The 15,874-nt window shown below is 43.4% G+C and overlaps 2 protein-coding genes across 3 annotated transcripts; both read right to left on the bottom strand.

Annotated features, from left to right (window-relative positions):
• Positions 1 to 6,744: 6,744 nt before the first annotated feature.
• LOC119271281 lies at positions 6,745 to 7,544 on the bottom strand. Its single transcript, XM_037553171.1, has one exon. It carries the CDS (start codon positions 7,485 to 7,487, stop codon positions 7,050 to 7,052), a length of 438 nt encoding a protein of 145 aa, XP_037409068.1. The 5' UTR covers positions 7,488 to 7,544; the 3' UTR covers positions 6,745 to 7,049.
• Positions 7,545 to 11,451: 3,907 nt separating this feature from the next.
• LOC119267291 (TSL-kinase interacting protein 1-like) lies at positions 11,452 to 15,382 on the bottom strand. 2 transcript variants are annotated; one of them, XM_037548661.1, is made up of 9 exons: positions 15,104 to 15,382; positions 14,869 to 15,017; positions 13,897 to 14,083; positions 13,529 to 13,725; positions 13,185 to 13,423; positions 12,624 to 12,897; positions 12,165 to 12,539; positions 11,994 to 12,083; positions 11,452 to 11,891 (listed from the first exon to the last, which is right to left on the bottom strand). In XM_037548661.1, the coding sequence occupies exons 3-9, from the start codon at positions 14,006 to 14,008 to the stop codon at positions 11,763 to 11,765; spliced, it is 1,416 nt and encodes a 471-aa protein (XP_037404558.1). In that variant the 5' UTR covers positions 14,009 to 14,083; positions 14,869 to 15,017; positions 15,104 to 15,382; the 3' UTR covers positions 11,452 to 11,762. The 2 variants fall into 2 exon arrangements, with proteins under 2 accessions (XP_037404558.1, XP_037404557.1); XM_037548660.1 differs by lacking the exon at positions 14,869 to 15,017.
• Between the last annotated feature and the right edge of the window lie 492 nt (positions 15,383 to 15,874).

The raw sequence follows: 15,874 nt of genomic DNA, 5'->3' as shown, positions 1-15,874 counted from the left end.
CCTTCTACGATCCGGACGCCTTGGAGAACCTCGCCGGATCGGTGGTGTTCCAGGTTAAGATCATCGAGCCTGAGCACTTTCCCTGCCTTCTCGCGTCGGCGGACACTACGTTCTCTGACCTTGATGGCTTGGAACATCCAGTCGAGGCCACCGAGTCTGGCCACCTTTTCGCCTCGTTAGATGTTATGCCCATGAGGTCTCCGACCGGACGAATTGGAGCATCTCGCCGGGTTGGTAGAGTTCCAAGTCGAGGCCCTCGAGTCTGGCCGCCTTCCCCACCTCCTTGCGTCCACCGAGATCTCTGATCCCTACGACTTGGAGCATCTTGCCGCGACGGTGGGGTTCCAAGTCGAGGCCACTGAATCCAACCGCCTTTCCCGCCTCCTCGCCTTCGCGCTCGAAGATGTATCAGTTAGGTACAGTTTGGACCACATTTCGACCATTTTCATACTGCTTATCATACACTAGCAGGTTGGTATGGCGGCTAGTGATCAACGAGGATGTAGGCTATGAAGATGCAATAGTCAAGTCAGTAAGTTTGTTACATGTTTATCACATACATTTTTTCATCGCCATAACAGAACTTTAATGAATCTATACATAATATCTACCGCTTAAAGAGTGGAAAGCCTAATGGTCGGCAACGGTGTGATTATTGGCATATCCGGTATGTTGGGAGTTATAGTTATCATTAGACTAAACATTTTTACTTGTTTATAGTACAACTTATATTTTGAACATATGATCTTAAGTAGTATGTTTTTTTATATATTTAGCAACTGTAATGCTAAACTAAATATTAAGATAATTTTAAGAATATTTCACATCAATAGCGGAAAACACAATTCCACTAAAATATGACAAGGAGTGTGACAGAGTTGTTTCTTTTCGAAAGACATTGTCCTTTTTTGGTTTAACAAAAATCTTCTAGATCAATTTAAAAGAACAGAAGTGCGACTGTTCATAGATTGATTTGTGCTACCTAGATAGATTGCAAATATATGTTGGTGTTTGTGTCTATTTTAATTTCCTTATATATCATGGCAGGGAGCTATAAATTGGCCGAGGTTTCTAGAATGCATTTTTTCTATTTAGGTGCAACTAAGAGGAATGATTATTTACGCACTAAATAGAAAAGTTCTGAATATGGCAAATATCTATGAGTGGTTTGTCCTAGAATGGTTGCATTGTTTTTTATTGGTTCTTCCATTGCCAAATATGCCTTTCGTGCTCTTTGGTTCAATAATGAGCTAACATCACATGCATAATTTACACTTGGTCTTGAATTAGCATCATTGGGTTCAACTTTTTCACTTTTTGGAGTTCAACAAATAGCATCATTGAGTGCAACAATCAGTATCATTGAGTTCAACCACCAAATAAATCAAAATCAAAATTACCATAAAATAATTTATATTTTTTGGGAAACACTAGTTATCTTAAAACAAAGTAGCAAACAAGAAGAAATTCTAATACCAAAAGAAGAAGGCAAACACCACTAGAATTTCACGAAGAACGAAAAAAATGAAAAAAATAATAATAAGCTAAGGGGAAATTAGAAGTATATGAAAAAGAATCTTGAACTTCAAGAAACTAACTAATAATCCTGAAACATCAAAAATCTATTTTTTTGGTGAACTCGAGTGATCTCCGAATCTTTACAGACTTCTTCTTCGAGAATCACAATCACTCTTGGTCTCTGAAGAAATTGACACCTAACCGTCTAGAGAGTTCGCAGCTCTCAAGAGTAATAGGTGGGGCATACTGGACTTAGATTCGAATGATGTTAAACCACTATCTAATTTTTTGGCTCTGGGGTTTCTCTCTTGGTGGATTTTAAACACAAATCACTTAGGAGAGAGGGTTGCTCACACAAACTTCTCGGAATCAAACGAAGCAGCCACCGGACAAAGCCGGTGCGGGGTGGCTATTTATAGCTGCAGCCTTTCTTGATGAGAAATGGCCATTTTGGACACGCGTTTCGGCCAATGGCCAACCGACACGTCCTCAACGGTCGGATTTTGGGAGCAATAGTAACATTACTTGAGGTACTAGATCATACCCCGCGCGTTGCTACGGTAACTTTGTTAAAAAATGCGTAAATAGTTGCTAAAAATAACTAAATCTAATGAAAAGAAAATATAAGCTTGACAATTAATAAAACTTATGAATTACTGTTAAAAATATCATTTTGAACAAAAAATTGAAGGATGACTTACATGCATGTATGATATGGCAGCGTTACATGCATAGACTAATGCAAAAAATAATTGTAATTTATAAGTTTTCTTATGTGGCAGACTTTGCATGACTTAGTGGGAGAGACTTAAATGTGTGGCCTTAGTGAGGACGTTGAGATGGACACTTTACATGTTGAGAAAATTGGGACCATCTTCTTAAGAATGTAAGATAAGTAGTGCTAACTCTCCGGTCAGAGACAAATCTCTCGCAGCGAAAAACACAGTATCTTGCTGGCCAAGTATTTGCACGAAACACAAAGAGATTTTTCTCTCAACTCACATAGGATTGGTTTTAGCATCAGAAATTCAATGTTTCGAACTCTATATTGTTGGAAATATGCCCTAGAGGCAATAATAAAAGCATTATTATTATATTTCCTTGTTCATGATAATTGTCTTTATTCATGCTATAATTGTGTTATCCGGAAATCGTAATACATGTGTGAATAACAGACATCAACATGTCCCTAGTGAGCCTCTAGTTGACTAGCTCGTTGATCAACAGATAGTCATGGTTTCCTGACTATGGACACTGGATGTCATTGATAACGAGATCACATCATTAGGAGAATGATGTGATGGACAAGACCCAATCCTAAACATAGCACAAGATCGTATAGTTCGTTTGCTAGAGTTTTCCAATGTCAAGTATCTTTTCCTTAGACCATGAGATCGTGTAACTCCCGGATACCGTAGGAGTGCTTTGGGTATGCCAAACGTCACAACGTAACTGGGTGACTATAAAGATAGACTACGGGTATCTCCGAAAGTGTCTGTTGGGTGACATGGATCAAGACTGGGATTTGTCACTCCGTATGACGGAGAGGTATCACTGGGCCCACTCGGTAATGCATCATCATAATGAGCTCAGAGTGACCAAGTGTCTGGTCACGGGATCATGCATTGCGGTACGAGTAAAGTGACTTGCCGGTAACGAGATTGAACGAGGTATTGGGATACCGACGATCGAATCTCGGGCAAGTAACATATCGATAGACAAAGGGAATAGGTACGGGGTTGATAGAATCCTCGACATCGTGGTTCATCCGATGAGATCATCGTGGAGCATGTGGGAGCCAACATGGGTATCCAGATCCCGCTGTTGGTTATTGACCGGAGAGTCGTCTCGGTGATGTCTGCTTGTCTCCCGAACCCGTAGGGTCTACACACTTAAGGTTCGGTTACGCTAGGGTTGTAGGGATATGTATATGCAGTAACCCGAATGTTGTTCGGAGTCCCGGATGAGATCCCGGACGTCACGAGGAGTTCCGGAATGGTCCGGAGGTAAAGATTTATATATGGGAAGTCCTGTTTCGGGCATCGGGACAAGTTTCGGGGTTATCGGTATTGTACCGGGACCACCGGAAGGGTCCCGGGGGTCCACCGGGTGGGTCCACCTGTCCCGGGGGGGCCACATGGGCTGTAGGGGGTGCGCCTTGGCCTAATGGGCCAAGGGCACCAGCCCCACATAGGCCCATGCGCCTAGGGTTTAAGGGGGAAAGAGTCCTAGGAGGGGAAGGCACCTCCTAGGTGCCTTGGGGGGGAGGGAAACCCCCCCTTGGCCGCCGCACCCCCTAGGAGATTGGATCTCCTAGGGCCGGCCACCCCCCCTTGGCCCTCCTATATATAGTGGGGAAGAGGAGGGACTTCATACCTGAACGCCTTGGCCTTTGGTTGCCTCCTTCTCCTTCTCCTTCTCCAACACCTCCTCCACCTCCATAGTGCTTAGCGAAGCTCTGCCGGAGTACTGCAGCTCCATCAACACCACGCCGTCGTGCTGCTGCTGGTGCCATCTCCCTCAACCTCTCCTCCCTCCCTTGCTGGATCAAGAAGGAGGAGACGTGGCTGTTCCGTACGTGTGTTGAACGCGGAGGTGCCGTCCGTTCGGCGCTGGTCATCGGTGATTTGGATCACGTCGAGTACGACTACATCATCACCGTTCTATTGAACGCTTCCGCTCGCGATCTACAAAGGTATGTAGATGCATCTAATCACTCGTTGCTAGATGAACTCCTAGATGATCTTGGTGAAACGAGTAGGAAAATTTTTGTTTTCTGCAACGTTCCCCAACATATATCCCTCCTAATAGTACGGTGGTCCTATGACTTAATAAAGAGAAAGAAGAAGAACGAAATAAATGGTACGTCTTCATTTCTTCTTCAACTTCTCGGCTGCAGTCAATTCCTTCGGACAGACACCGAACCAGTAGCTTTGCGTCAACATATTTTTGGGGTCACTCTTGACAGCATAATCTTCGGTGATAATCCTCGCTGCCACGCAAGAGATTATCTTCGGGGTTTGTACCAAACGCCTCATGACTTCAGGGACCTGTTACTATATGTGCACTAGTAAACACATCAGGTCTTTACTGTTTTTGACAGCAATTTCCAAAACATAAGAATACAAATTATTGCACCAACGGTTATCTTTCTGGTATTTATTTTAATTTTCTCTCTATTATATTCATATAAAAATCTCTTTTGTGGTCACTGGGTTGTCAGAGGAAAAAAAAAACTACAACCACCGCCATGTCACTGGTCATAATTTTTTGACGTGACAAAGACCAAAGATGTTTGGTGTTGAAATTAAGTGAAGGGTCAAACGCTCAAACGTGTCCGGCCCCAACCAAGTTTAAACTCGCCGAGCCGAACAGTATAGGATGGCCCTCTTCGCAACTTTTATTTTACTGTATATAAGATGCATGCATGTACCTCGACCACCTCATATTAGTAAATTTCACGCTAAAAACAGTTCAACGTATGCAACCTGCAGAGCTTACATTGTCTCGGCACGATCTTCCACTTCAAGCAAAGGTGGGCACTTGCAGATGCATCGTACATGACACTCGACAAGCGAATTTTACTCGAAGACTGTAGCCGGCCCTGGTATCTGAAACATATCAGTACATGAGATCGATCGATACTAGAGAATGTGGTATCCTGGTGTGCAATGGATCATGACCCGAGTGCACGCATGCGTTGCTCTTCGTTCGTTGTACATGGTCTCGTTGCATTCATTATCTTTGTTGGAGAGATCGAGAGCAGAGCATGGATCACAGAGAGCAGAGATCCAGCGTACCTGACAGTAGGCCTCATGAACGTTATTAGGAGTTAAAAACCTGGATCATCTCCATGTGCAATTGTCATATAGAGTATTTATTTGCTTCAATCAGGCTCAGTTTGCGGTTGTTGTCGGATTTTATTTATTTTTGCGGGGAATTGTCGAATGATTTCTTACTGTATTCTTTTTTGTAAAAAATTGGTGTAGAAAGTTAGTCACAAAAGTAGGCAAAAATGGAAGAGCAAACATCAGCTAAAACAGGGGAAAAAACCTTTGGAACAAGTGGAATTGGATTATTATTATAGTTATTTATCATTTATGCCACTGGTTACATCTCACTACTCAGTTCTGCCATTAAGAATTTCAATTGCTCAAAAATGCCATTGCTTCGTTAGGCGCATGTTAAAAAATATCACTGGACACCATTACTGTCATCTCAAATCTTGTTTGACATGTTATAATGTCGAAAATACCTATAGACCAACATGTCAGCTATCCCTCTATCTCGCTACAATAAAGTGTAGGTCCCACTTAATCCCAATAGCATTCTTATTTTCCTATAAAATTATTCGCTTGCTTACTCATGACATATTATAAATTCATGATACGCTGCAGTACCAAATGCAGCCGTAGAGCCATTCGATAGATTTGGGAATTTTAGGTTCGTTTTAAAGACTTGACACAGGTCTCTAAAACATCTTATATTTGTTTACAGAGAAAGTAGTACTTCCTCCGTTTCGAAATAAGTGTCTCAACCTTAATACAATCGAAGGAAGTATACGTGATAATCCACTTGCAAATAGACAAAAAGTATTAAGGTGCCAAAGTGGTGAACCTACGAAAAGAACAGCCCTTTTCTTTGATGGAGACGGGCAACAAGATTGCCTCTTGGTTTAAACTTTAAAGAGCTAGATTAACTGCGACCTCTGCCTTTCGAAAGAGAGATGAGGTCGGCAACAATGGCGTGTGATGCCAACCCCATCCTCTCTCCTAAAAGCCATCCTGAGTTTTCTCTAGGACCGTTTTTCTATTAATTTGTGATGCAAAACTGTCAATGGAATGAAGTTTGCTTCACCAGATTGTCGTTGTTGTGTGTGAATTTCCTGTAGACGGTCAGATATTTCGCTGTCATGTCTTTGTGAAAATCCCTTTTGGTGGTCAAATTTGCAAGCGTTTGGTGCATTGAAAAAGAGGAACACGGAGGACTCCAATCAACTTCACATGTGCGGACGCATCGCCTAATCACCAAGAAACATGTTTGACCAAGCTAGGTTATCTGCACTTTACACCTAATTGCTGCGCACACACTTCGAATTGGATGAGATTGTTCAGAGTAAAATCTGTAAAGAGAGCATAAAAGTGATGAGCAGTTCCTGGGGAGATTTGCAATTACTGTAGATTCTTGCAACAAAACTGTTTTCACATGCTTGATAGATGTTGGAACTAAGCAAATCATTATCACAGTATGTATATCTGATTCAACATTGCAAGACATGTGAGTGAGTTGCTTGCATCTTGCTGCGAGATTCATAAAGGTTTGGGGCAAAACCGATGAAGATTGATGCAGATGCTGATCATGATATTGGGATTGAGGGGCTACCATTTACAGGTGGGCAAAGAACATTCCTTTTCACAGTTGTTGAGGACTCCAAAACTGAGACAGAGACAAGAAAACAAGAAACAGAGGAAGAAATAAAAGAAACGACGGTCAGCCGCCGCCGCGGCCGCCGGCGGCGGGGCGTGTCGTGCCTACACGGCGACCCGCTGCAGGACCCTGGAGGGGACGGCGAAGCGCGCGGAGAAGGAGCGCGAGAGGTTGTCGGGCTCCACCCAGGCCGCGCCGTCGTCGAAGTTCTGCGCGTAGCTGTACGCGTCGTATGGCTCCCGCGCCGCCGCCGCCGCCGAGGAGCCCCCGACAGGCACGCAGCCGGTGGAGCAGAGCAGGATCCTCTTCTTCTCCCGGACGATCTTCCGCCACAGGCCCCTCAGCCTCGTGCCGCACCCGCGCGGCGACGCGGCGGCGGGCGGCGCCCTCCCGTGCCGGGCGACGCCGGCCTTGTCGAAGTGGCCGTCGTCGAAGTCGTCGTCGTCGAGGTCGAAGCCGCCGCGGACGTAGCCGCGGGACATGGAGGGGGCGCAGGAGCAGGAGGCCTGCCGCTGGAACCGCATGCTGTCGGCGCCGTCCATGGCGAGGGCGGGGGACAGTGGCGAGAATCAAGAAGAGGAGGTAGCGGAGCGGTTGTGGGAGGTGGGAGACGCCGTCGTGGGTCGCGTATATGTAGATGGGCAGAGAGGTGGCCGGTGGGTGTTCTTTTTTTTTTTCTTGGGTTAGGATGGAAATCTTCTCCTTTTTCTTCTTCAGCCGAGGATGGGAATCTTCTTAATTAAGTGAGTACTGCTAGTAAATAAGTGCTATTTTTAAGGGTGTAAATAATAAGTACTCATATTGTGCTAGCATGGCACCAACACATTTCTGACTGGACTATTTATTTTCTGATGAAGTGAGAGTAGCTGGCTGGAATTGATCATCTAACAGCACATAGCTGACTGGAGTACCCTGGAAAATTAAACCGAATTACTCACGCAGAAATAATTGCATTGCATGAAAACTATATTTCCATCGCATGAAAAATGTTACATGGAAACAACTTGAAACATGATGTTCTCATCGTACATCACAGTGTCGGGTAAGCGTCGACATAATTTTTTGTTTCATGACAAACATGTTGCGCGGGGCTTGTGATACATTATATGGATATATGATTCAACGTGCATATATATTTATGTTTCATCAACCAGCTAAGTGCCTTCTAAAAATGCATTGCTAAACACAACGTCAATTATAGAATATCTCATATTTATGTTTCATCAACCACCTAAGATGTCTTCTAAAAATAGCATTGCTAAACACGACATCAATTACAGAATATCTCGTTGCAACGTCTGAGTGAAGGATCATAGCTGGACATTTCATGTTGTGCTTCCCCCCTAAACCCTCAAAATACAGCTATGTCAATCAATTCTTGCTGTCACTAAGCCATGTGTGTCTTTACTATTTCAAACCCCCAAGACCATGCATACAACTGTCGCATGATGGGAATGAAGAGAACGTGACCTTTATTTGCTTGTTTTTCATAATGCAGAAGATATGTTTTGATACGATTTTGATATATACAGCCAGAGTCTAGAGTAATGAACTCACCATCTCTATTTAAATTGCCTATGTAACCCTTTGCAAACTTGAACTTGAAATTGTTTATGTTTTCCTAACAAACAAATATGTTTTCCCCCCAAAAAAATGTCTTTTGCACTAAAACATTTTTTGACACGGTACAATCGCAGATGCTCACATACACGCACATACAATTACCTTATGAATGAAATCACCACATGCGCGTCGTAGTCGGCGTCTCCCACTAGGCAAACATCGCCAAAAAGTCTGAAATAAATCCAGAAAAATATGTGCACCAATGTCAAGTCTAGTATTTGAACCATGTTGGATTGGTTCCAGCAAAAGGAATCTAACCATTTGAGCTATCCTCAATTCGTTGCACTAAAACGTAATGATTACAAGCATTATGCGTGGAGCGAAAAAGTCATAATTCATATGGTTAGAGAGGGCATGAATTTCCAGCTTATTTTAGCCATTTGCAACTAAATGGTCTGAGATGATAAACACATCTTAGGCTGTCTCAATCATGAGAAGTTGAGAATTATTTGGGATCGTGGTCCATGGCTATAGAAGTTGACATTTTGAAGACCCCTTTGAAGTGGAGAGGGCACCAACTGGCTAGCAAACAAACCAGCCGCTCTCCTCCACTCATGGTGCCAATGGCATGACATGATCAAATTGCAAGATGGCTCAGATGTAGCTTTCTTGTAACGGGAAAATGCCTTTTGGCTCCTGGTGTCATGTGACCATTGTGGTAGATAATGTCCTCAAGTCACGTTGTTTGCAGGGTTTTTTTTTCGCCGCTACCAAATTCATGTGTTCCTTTGTTTTAGACAGAGCCGACACAACATCTTGAGATTGAAGAAGTCATCACAGACGCCTTCGTAGTTGACGGGAACATCTCCTCCCTCTGGACGAACATCTTCAGAAAACCTGAAATAAATCCATGAAAATGCGAGCACTAGTGCTAAGTTTAGGACTTGAAACCTGATGGGCTAGTTCCACCATAAGGAACCTAAGCATCTTAGCTACACTCAATTTGAGCATTTCGAAAAAGGCCTTAATCACATGTTTATGGGGATCATGAAATTGGACGTGTCTAAAAGAAAAACTGTTTATTTACGAGGTTACCTGAATTTTGACACGGTAGTGCACTATTATTTTTCTCTTTCACAACATAAAGTACATTTAGGCGCGTGCTTAGGCTCCATTGCCGGTTTATCGATCTCGGTGCTCATCATTGCATATGGAGTGTCCATTACTTTGGGATCAAGAGATCGATCATGATCGCCGAAGCGGCCCCAACTCTACCAGAAAGTACTTTTTGTTGATCATGAGTTCATGACTCAGCCTCATCCTGTAATCACGTTTGGTTTATCTGGTGCCAGTTCCTCTCTGTACATGCGTGTGTATTGTATCTTAATGTCTATCGTCTTAACTGGTTTGGAACGGGATTCCATTAGGCCAAGCTAATTGAATCTTTGTCTGGTTGCCAAGTGGCAGGTTAACCCTTCTGTTAGGCCTACCGTTCGGCAGCTTGGCTAGCTGTTCGTTACTTGGGGAAATCAGTCTATGCTCTGATACTGATACAATATTGTGTCATTGTTGTTGCATCAGCCACATACTTAGCATTTTTCCTTTCTTTTCTTCTTATGAAACGAGTAGTGTGCAAGTAGAGTAATGTAGTGACAGGTCTACTGACGTCGACGTCCGGGTTACATGTAGTGGCACTTTAGCAGTTGACGCGGCAGTTACATGTTTCCCTTCTAACACACACAAGCGTGTGGAAGATCAATCTCTCGAGGGATTTGGATTTGAACTGTTGATGAGCTTTTTTGGAGGGTATGGAATGAGCGAGTTTTGATGGGCACAGCAGCAACAACAATAACAATAACGGAGAGATAAGTATGCAGTAGTGTCAGTTTCGCTTAGATGGAACGCCAGATTTGACCATCGACGCAAGCGCCGCATGTTGCGGTTGCGGATCTCCAGGCAAGTTGGTGAGGAAAAGGGATCCGATGGTCAAACAAAGCAACCAGGATCAGATCGGTTGTGAAATCCCTTCAAACTTGTTTGACTTGAAAAATTCCCTGGGAGCTTTAAAACATCGTGCTTCACAAGTGGGGAAAATGGCGTCTGTTCAGACTTGTCCGTCAGCATCTCCCAGTTAAAAACGATCCGCAACGGCCAACAGTATCCATAAATATGTAATGTACGTATCCAGATGGGAAAATGGCTGGTACCGTAGTGACGGGTATTGAATCCGGATCGCGACGCCGTCTTCTCAGCTCGCTAGCGTACAGCGGAACACGCGTCGCGGAACAGAAGGCGGCCACAGGTGTACAGCCGCACACGCTACCAACGCTGGCGTACTCCTCCCTCGGTCTCCCGAAAGGAAAGAAGGCAAAATAATGCTCCTGGTTGCTTTGCTTCTTTGTGACTCGGAAATGCTCCTAGGTTGCTTGCTTCTTTATAGAATGAACAATATAGAAAGACATGAAATAGAAGTGCATCACTATGACCCGGTTAAAAGATCATATGGAACTGGTCCCTGTAAATGAAAGAAGAAAAAAGTTAGAACTCCTTTGCATGTTGTCATGTCTAGAATTCTAGACATGTAAACTAGCCATCTGGGCAAGATTACCGTCAAGAGTTGAGTGAAGCTAAGATAGTAATCTTCAGACCCCTTCTCTTTGTCTCTGGAAACGCCGTCATTTGCAACTTGTGCTTCTAGGCCATCACGATATGCCTCTTCCTCAACATCTTGTATCTTGTAGTAAAGGACAACAGGTGAGTTCCAGGAAATAATGGACAGAATGATAACACAAAATTGATATCATCATTCAGCAACATACCACTGAACTTCTCAAGCAGCTGTTTCTTTCATGACAAAAGCGCAAGCACAATCAACTTCAAAGCAATGTAACGATGAAGAATTGATCAACTTCAGTAAGCCATTCACAAGTAAGCCCGCTCAGGTTTTACATAAAAATATTCAAGTCCAAAGTTTCAAAGAGAATATCTGTTTGTAAAACATTTGACGAAATACAGGATGCACAGAAAATAGTAAGCAGCCGAGCAGATTATGGACAATTTTGAAAATACAGAGTTCTCGCAAGGAGCGAGCGATCAGCAAGAAATAAGTTTATGCGACTAAGATGGGCCGTTAACTGATTATCTACACGACCAGCTTCAGTAAGCCCAAAAGTAATTGGTTCTTGAAGCAAGAAACCAAACGGTGATCTTTACAGGATCTATAACTTCAGGTCTTCGATGTAAATTTCTGAGCCTTACGAAACAGTGAACTTCGGAAATGCATCCAAGCTGTTTGCTAGCAAGCCGCTTAGACCTAAACTGTCGGTCCCACTCAAAAGCCTAGAGTCAAATGCCCCAAGCTCTGGCTCACTGGTCGATTCAGGCTGAAAGCGAACATATATAAGAATCCAATCAGCAATTGGACGAGAAAGCAAAACAAAGCATCTCAAAGATATCAATGTTTGTTAAGAGGCCCTAAATGATACCATTGGCTCATCTGGCTTCACGTTATCATTATTGCCCAAGCCTGGTATCTGAGGGGTTGATTCCTCTTTCCTGCCTTCAGTAGAACAACGCTGCAGCAAGAAAAGGGTATTAAGCAACACATACTGTGTTTGGAAGACAGAACATTACAAGAGCAAGGGAATAGCAGCTACCTGGTTGCCATCTGTATCAGACTCAGGAATTGCACCCAGGATAGACGAGGTAATAGCACTACTGTTGCCATGAGCTGAAGAGAACATCCTGGCTGAAGTTTGATTCCGGGGAAATGCATGACAAGTTTCTTCTGCATCCCAAACAGATGGATTTGAGACCTTCGGTTGGTTACTTGTTTGCTGGTGAGCAATCAAGGAGGCAATAGCAGCATCAAATGAATCGCACGTAGCAGGAATCTGCTGGAGAATCGAGCTATTTTGCAAAGGCGGTTGTTTACTGTCTTGAGAGGGTACAGCCTGTGATAAGAGTGCTCCGAAACTGATATTGGATATGCAGTCTATCCATGAGAGAGGCGTCACTTTGCTTTGGTTATCCTAATTTTGGAAACATACAAAGAGGATTAAGTCTCAAGTACAAATGACATCATTGTTGTAAATCAAATGAAATTGCATACTCACCACCACAGTCTGTTCTGTGTTACACACATCGGATGGACTGGTAAATTTACTTGGAAACTCAAAAGGATCTGAATGTTTGCTTGGAAACTCAAAAGGATCTGAAGGTTTGTTTGGAAACTCAAAAGGATCTAAAGGTTTGTTTGGAAACTCAAAAGGATCTGAAGGTTTGTTTGGAAACACAAAATGATCTGAAGGTTTGTCACCGATGGTCTTTTCTGCAGAGTGCACGGGTGCCAAAGATTCTTCGCTGCTTTGTTGCTCAAACCATCCATACCTAAAGTAAACAAAACGATAATTAGTTGAAATTTTTTGTGCCCGCTTGATTTTCATATCATGCTGTTTGACATGACGAGACTCCAAATATGAACCATCATTGCTAATTTCTTTTATGACATGCTAATAAATACAAAATCATGATCATCTGAAAGTACCTTACATTAATGTAGAGAGAATTAAACAAAAGACACACACACACGCACTCGTATGCACACACGCACACAATCATCCTCCATAGATATATTATTACGACGAAGGTAACCATTTCTCGGTAAGAAATCAAACCTTAAGCGAAATGTTGAAGGGCTGCCAACAGCAACATAAACATCAGCAGCAGTGCAAGAATCATTAACAGTCCATTTTTCACTGCCAACTAAGCTATCCGGTCTAGCACCATATGGGAAGAGCATGAGCTCGCCTTTTGCACAGCTGGAACGGCCCCATTTTGTGTTCAAATGTTGCACAATTGAGGACATCTTCTTTCGAGGAGCCAAGGTCAACTCCAGGTAAGGATTGTGTTTCTCCTGTTAATTAAGTGGTGGAACAAGCCATAAGACAAGAAACATGAACTTAAAGCACATTATATGCAGTACTTATACAAAGTCTCTTGCAAAAACTGAGATAATCACCTGCTGTAGAACCTTTTGAATCGCCTCATCTATTGGGAAAAACTGAAGCTTCATCTTTTTAGAATAATTTGGTGGTTGAGCAGATAAGTTTGTCGAATTGCTAAATGGTACTTCCATAAAGCTACCACCCTTCAGTGCAATCTTACTGCCGGTAAACAATTGACCATCTTCTCTTCTGCACTTTGCCCCTATATTGCCTGAAAAGTGATATGGTTAAGAACTTAACAGGGACATGTGATTGTTACAGTCCAAATGTAGCTGCTAACGAGCACCTACTTTTCTGCTTCAATGGTTGATTTGTCTGATCTGAAGTTCAGTAGAAACGTAATATACTACTAGAAATTAGGAATAGGACACTAACACATCACCTGATGACTTGTTGGTATATTTCCCTGGCTTCAGGCAATGCAACTTATCGCCACCATGTTTGACCTTTGCTTCTGTATCAGTTGGTTTACGGTGCTGCTGGGGAGCTTTCATGATTTTGTGATATTCGTCAGCAGTGGTAGCTATCAGGTTCAATATTGATCTAGCCCTAGGAAACCTACACCTTTCCTGCAGGTAATAAATTGTGGAAAAGGTAATCAAATCTATCTCTAGACTTTAATTTATAATAACTCTTCTCAATTTGATAAAGTCCAATACAAGATATGTTTCAGATCAGAAAATTTGCAAGTATATCAAACTAAATTCAAATACTATCAAAAGAACATGTTTTAATTTGATTTAGCAAGATTTTTTTAATTGTACTTGATAATGAGTATATACTGAATGAGCACAAACTTTCAAGCAAAAGCAAAAAACTGACTGTTTTATGTACTTACACCAACAAAGGTACCCCCTCCGTCCGGAAATACTTGTCCTATGAAAGGTTGTATCTAGACTTATTTTAGTTATAGATACATCCATTTTATCCATTTCTAGGACAAGTATTTCCGGACGGAGGGAGTATAATATTTGTTCCAGTTAGGGTTCAAAAAGAAATGTTCCGGTTTAATAATAAATTCAGGTCACCATTCAAAAAGTTCAGAATTTTATTGGCAATAAACCAAACAACTGATCCCTAATTGTGGTTGCTACCAACCACACAGTTATGCAACAACAAGCTATGCATAAGCCCCAGGTGGCGGTGGATCTCAACAACCGAATTCGTTCACGCTGGAACCAGGGGAGAATTGAGGACGAGTTCGTTCACGCCGAAACTAGGGGAGAATTAAGGATACCTATCAAAGCATAAATCCCCCTCTCATCATCCCCATCCATTAGTTAACACAGGGTTTCCGCGCTCACCTAAGTACCAGAGAAATCAAGCCAGAATCGTGGAAGGGGAGAAGGTTTACCCTGCCTTCGCGCAGCACTGGAGGGCGGCGATGGCGAAGTGACGCTCTTTTTTGACCGCGGCTCGAATAAAGAGTCAGGGGCGGCGGCGGATCAAGCGCGGATTCGGGAACGGAACCGCAAAACCTAATCCACGAATCCTACTCCGCTCCTAACATTTCAGAACCCATCAAAACCACACGAATTATACCCTACCCAACCACGCCAGGCAACCCGAGGGGGGCGGAGGGGGCGCACCTGAGCTCGAAACCCTAGATCTCGGCGGCGGCGACGCCCGATGCCGCGAAACCCTAGCTCCGGCGACGGATCCGCCGGCGGCGAGCCGGCCTCGGGGCAGGGGGCGAAAGCCAGGCGCGGAGCCGAGGGGCGCGGAGAGCGGGCGCCCACCGGAGTCGACCAGGGCTCCGGTCGGCCGGACGATCCCCTCGGCCTCGCGGGGGCGAGGAGGGGGGCGCGCGGGAGGCGGGAGGAGGAGCAGGAGAAGGAGACGGGACGGCGAAATGTTTCGGGGCAAGTTTTTGCCGCCTCTTGTCCCCGGCGCTCGGCCAAGTCCAAGCGCTCCTGAATTTTGCTCTGGGGGTCGGCCTTTTTTTTTGTTTTTTGACGAGCGAGCACGGGGGGCTTCGTGGAATATGGTACGGTGGGCCAATCCTATTTCGCGCGTACGTGCGACCCGTGCGCGTGCTTTGGCCCGGCCCAGCTAGCTTCTTTCCGGTTCTGAAAAGGTTCTAGAACCCCCTCAAAAAAATGAAAAGGGTCTAGGACGTTCCTGGACCGAGTTTTCTCTTTTTTTGTGTTTTTTCTTTTGTTTTTTTCTGGTAATTTTAGGTTCATTCTTTCCTTTCCTTTTTTCATTTCCTTTCTCACTTTTTCAAGTTAATTTTTCCTTTTATTTCATTCTTCATTTACCTTTTTTCCATTTTAAATGCATTTTTCCTATTTTTGTTTTTCATTTTGTGGATGTATTTTCAAATTACTGAACAATTTTTTAAATCATCAATATTTTTA

This window comes from Triticum dicoccoides, chromosome 3A, assembly GCF_002162155.2.
Source record: "Triticum dicoccoides isolate Atlit2015 ecotype Zavitan chromosome 3A, WEW_v2.0, whole genome shotgun sequence".
In the NCBI taxonomy this organism is placed as follows: domain Eukaryota; kingdom Viridiplantae; phylum Streptophyta; class Magnoliopsida; order Poales; family Poaceae; genus Triticum; species Triticum dicoccoides.
Note: the sequence above shows the minus strand (reverse complement) of the source record. Positions and strands in the feature narration are given on the sequence as shown.

Excerpts from the sequence above, each read along its gene's own strand:
- LOC119271281 (XM_037553171.1), bottom strand. The coding sequence starts at position 7,487 with ATGGACGGCGCCGACAGCATGCGGTTCCAGCGGCAGGCCTCCTGCTCC.
- LOC119267291 (XM_037548661.1), bottom strand. The coding sequence starts at position 14,008 with ATGAAAGCTCCCCAGCAGCACCGTAAACCAACTGATACAGAAGCAAAG. Across the intron at positions 12,898-13,184 it reads CCTTCAACATTTCGCTTAAG|GTATGGATGGTTTGAGCAAC; the intron begins GTTTGATTTCTT and ends TGTTTACTTTAG. Across the intron at positions 11,892-11,993 it reads TGAAGCCAGATGAGCCAATG|CCTGAATCGACCAGTGAGCC; the intron begins GTATCATTTAGG and ends GTTCGCTTTCAG.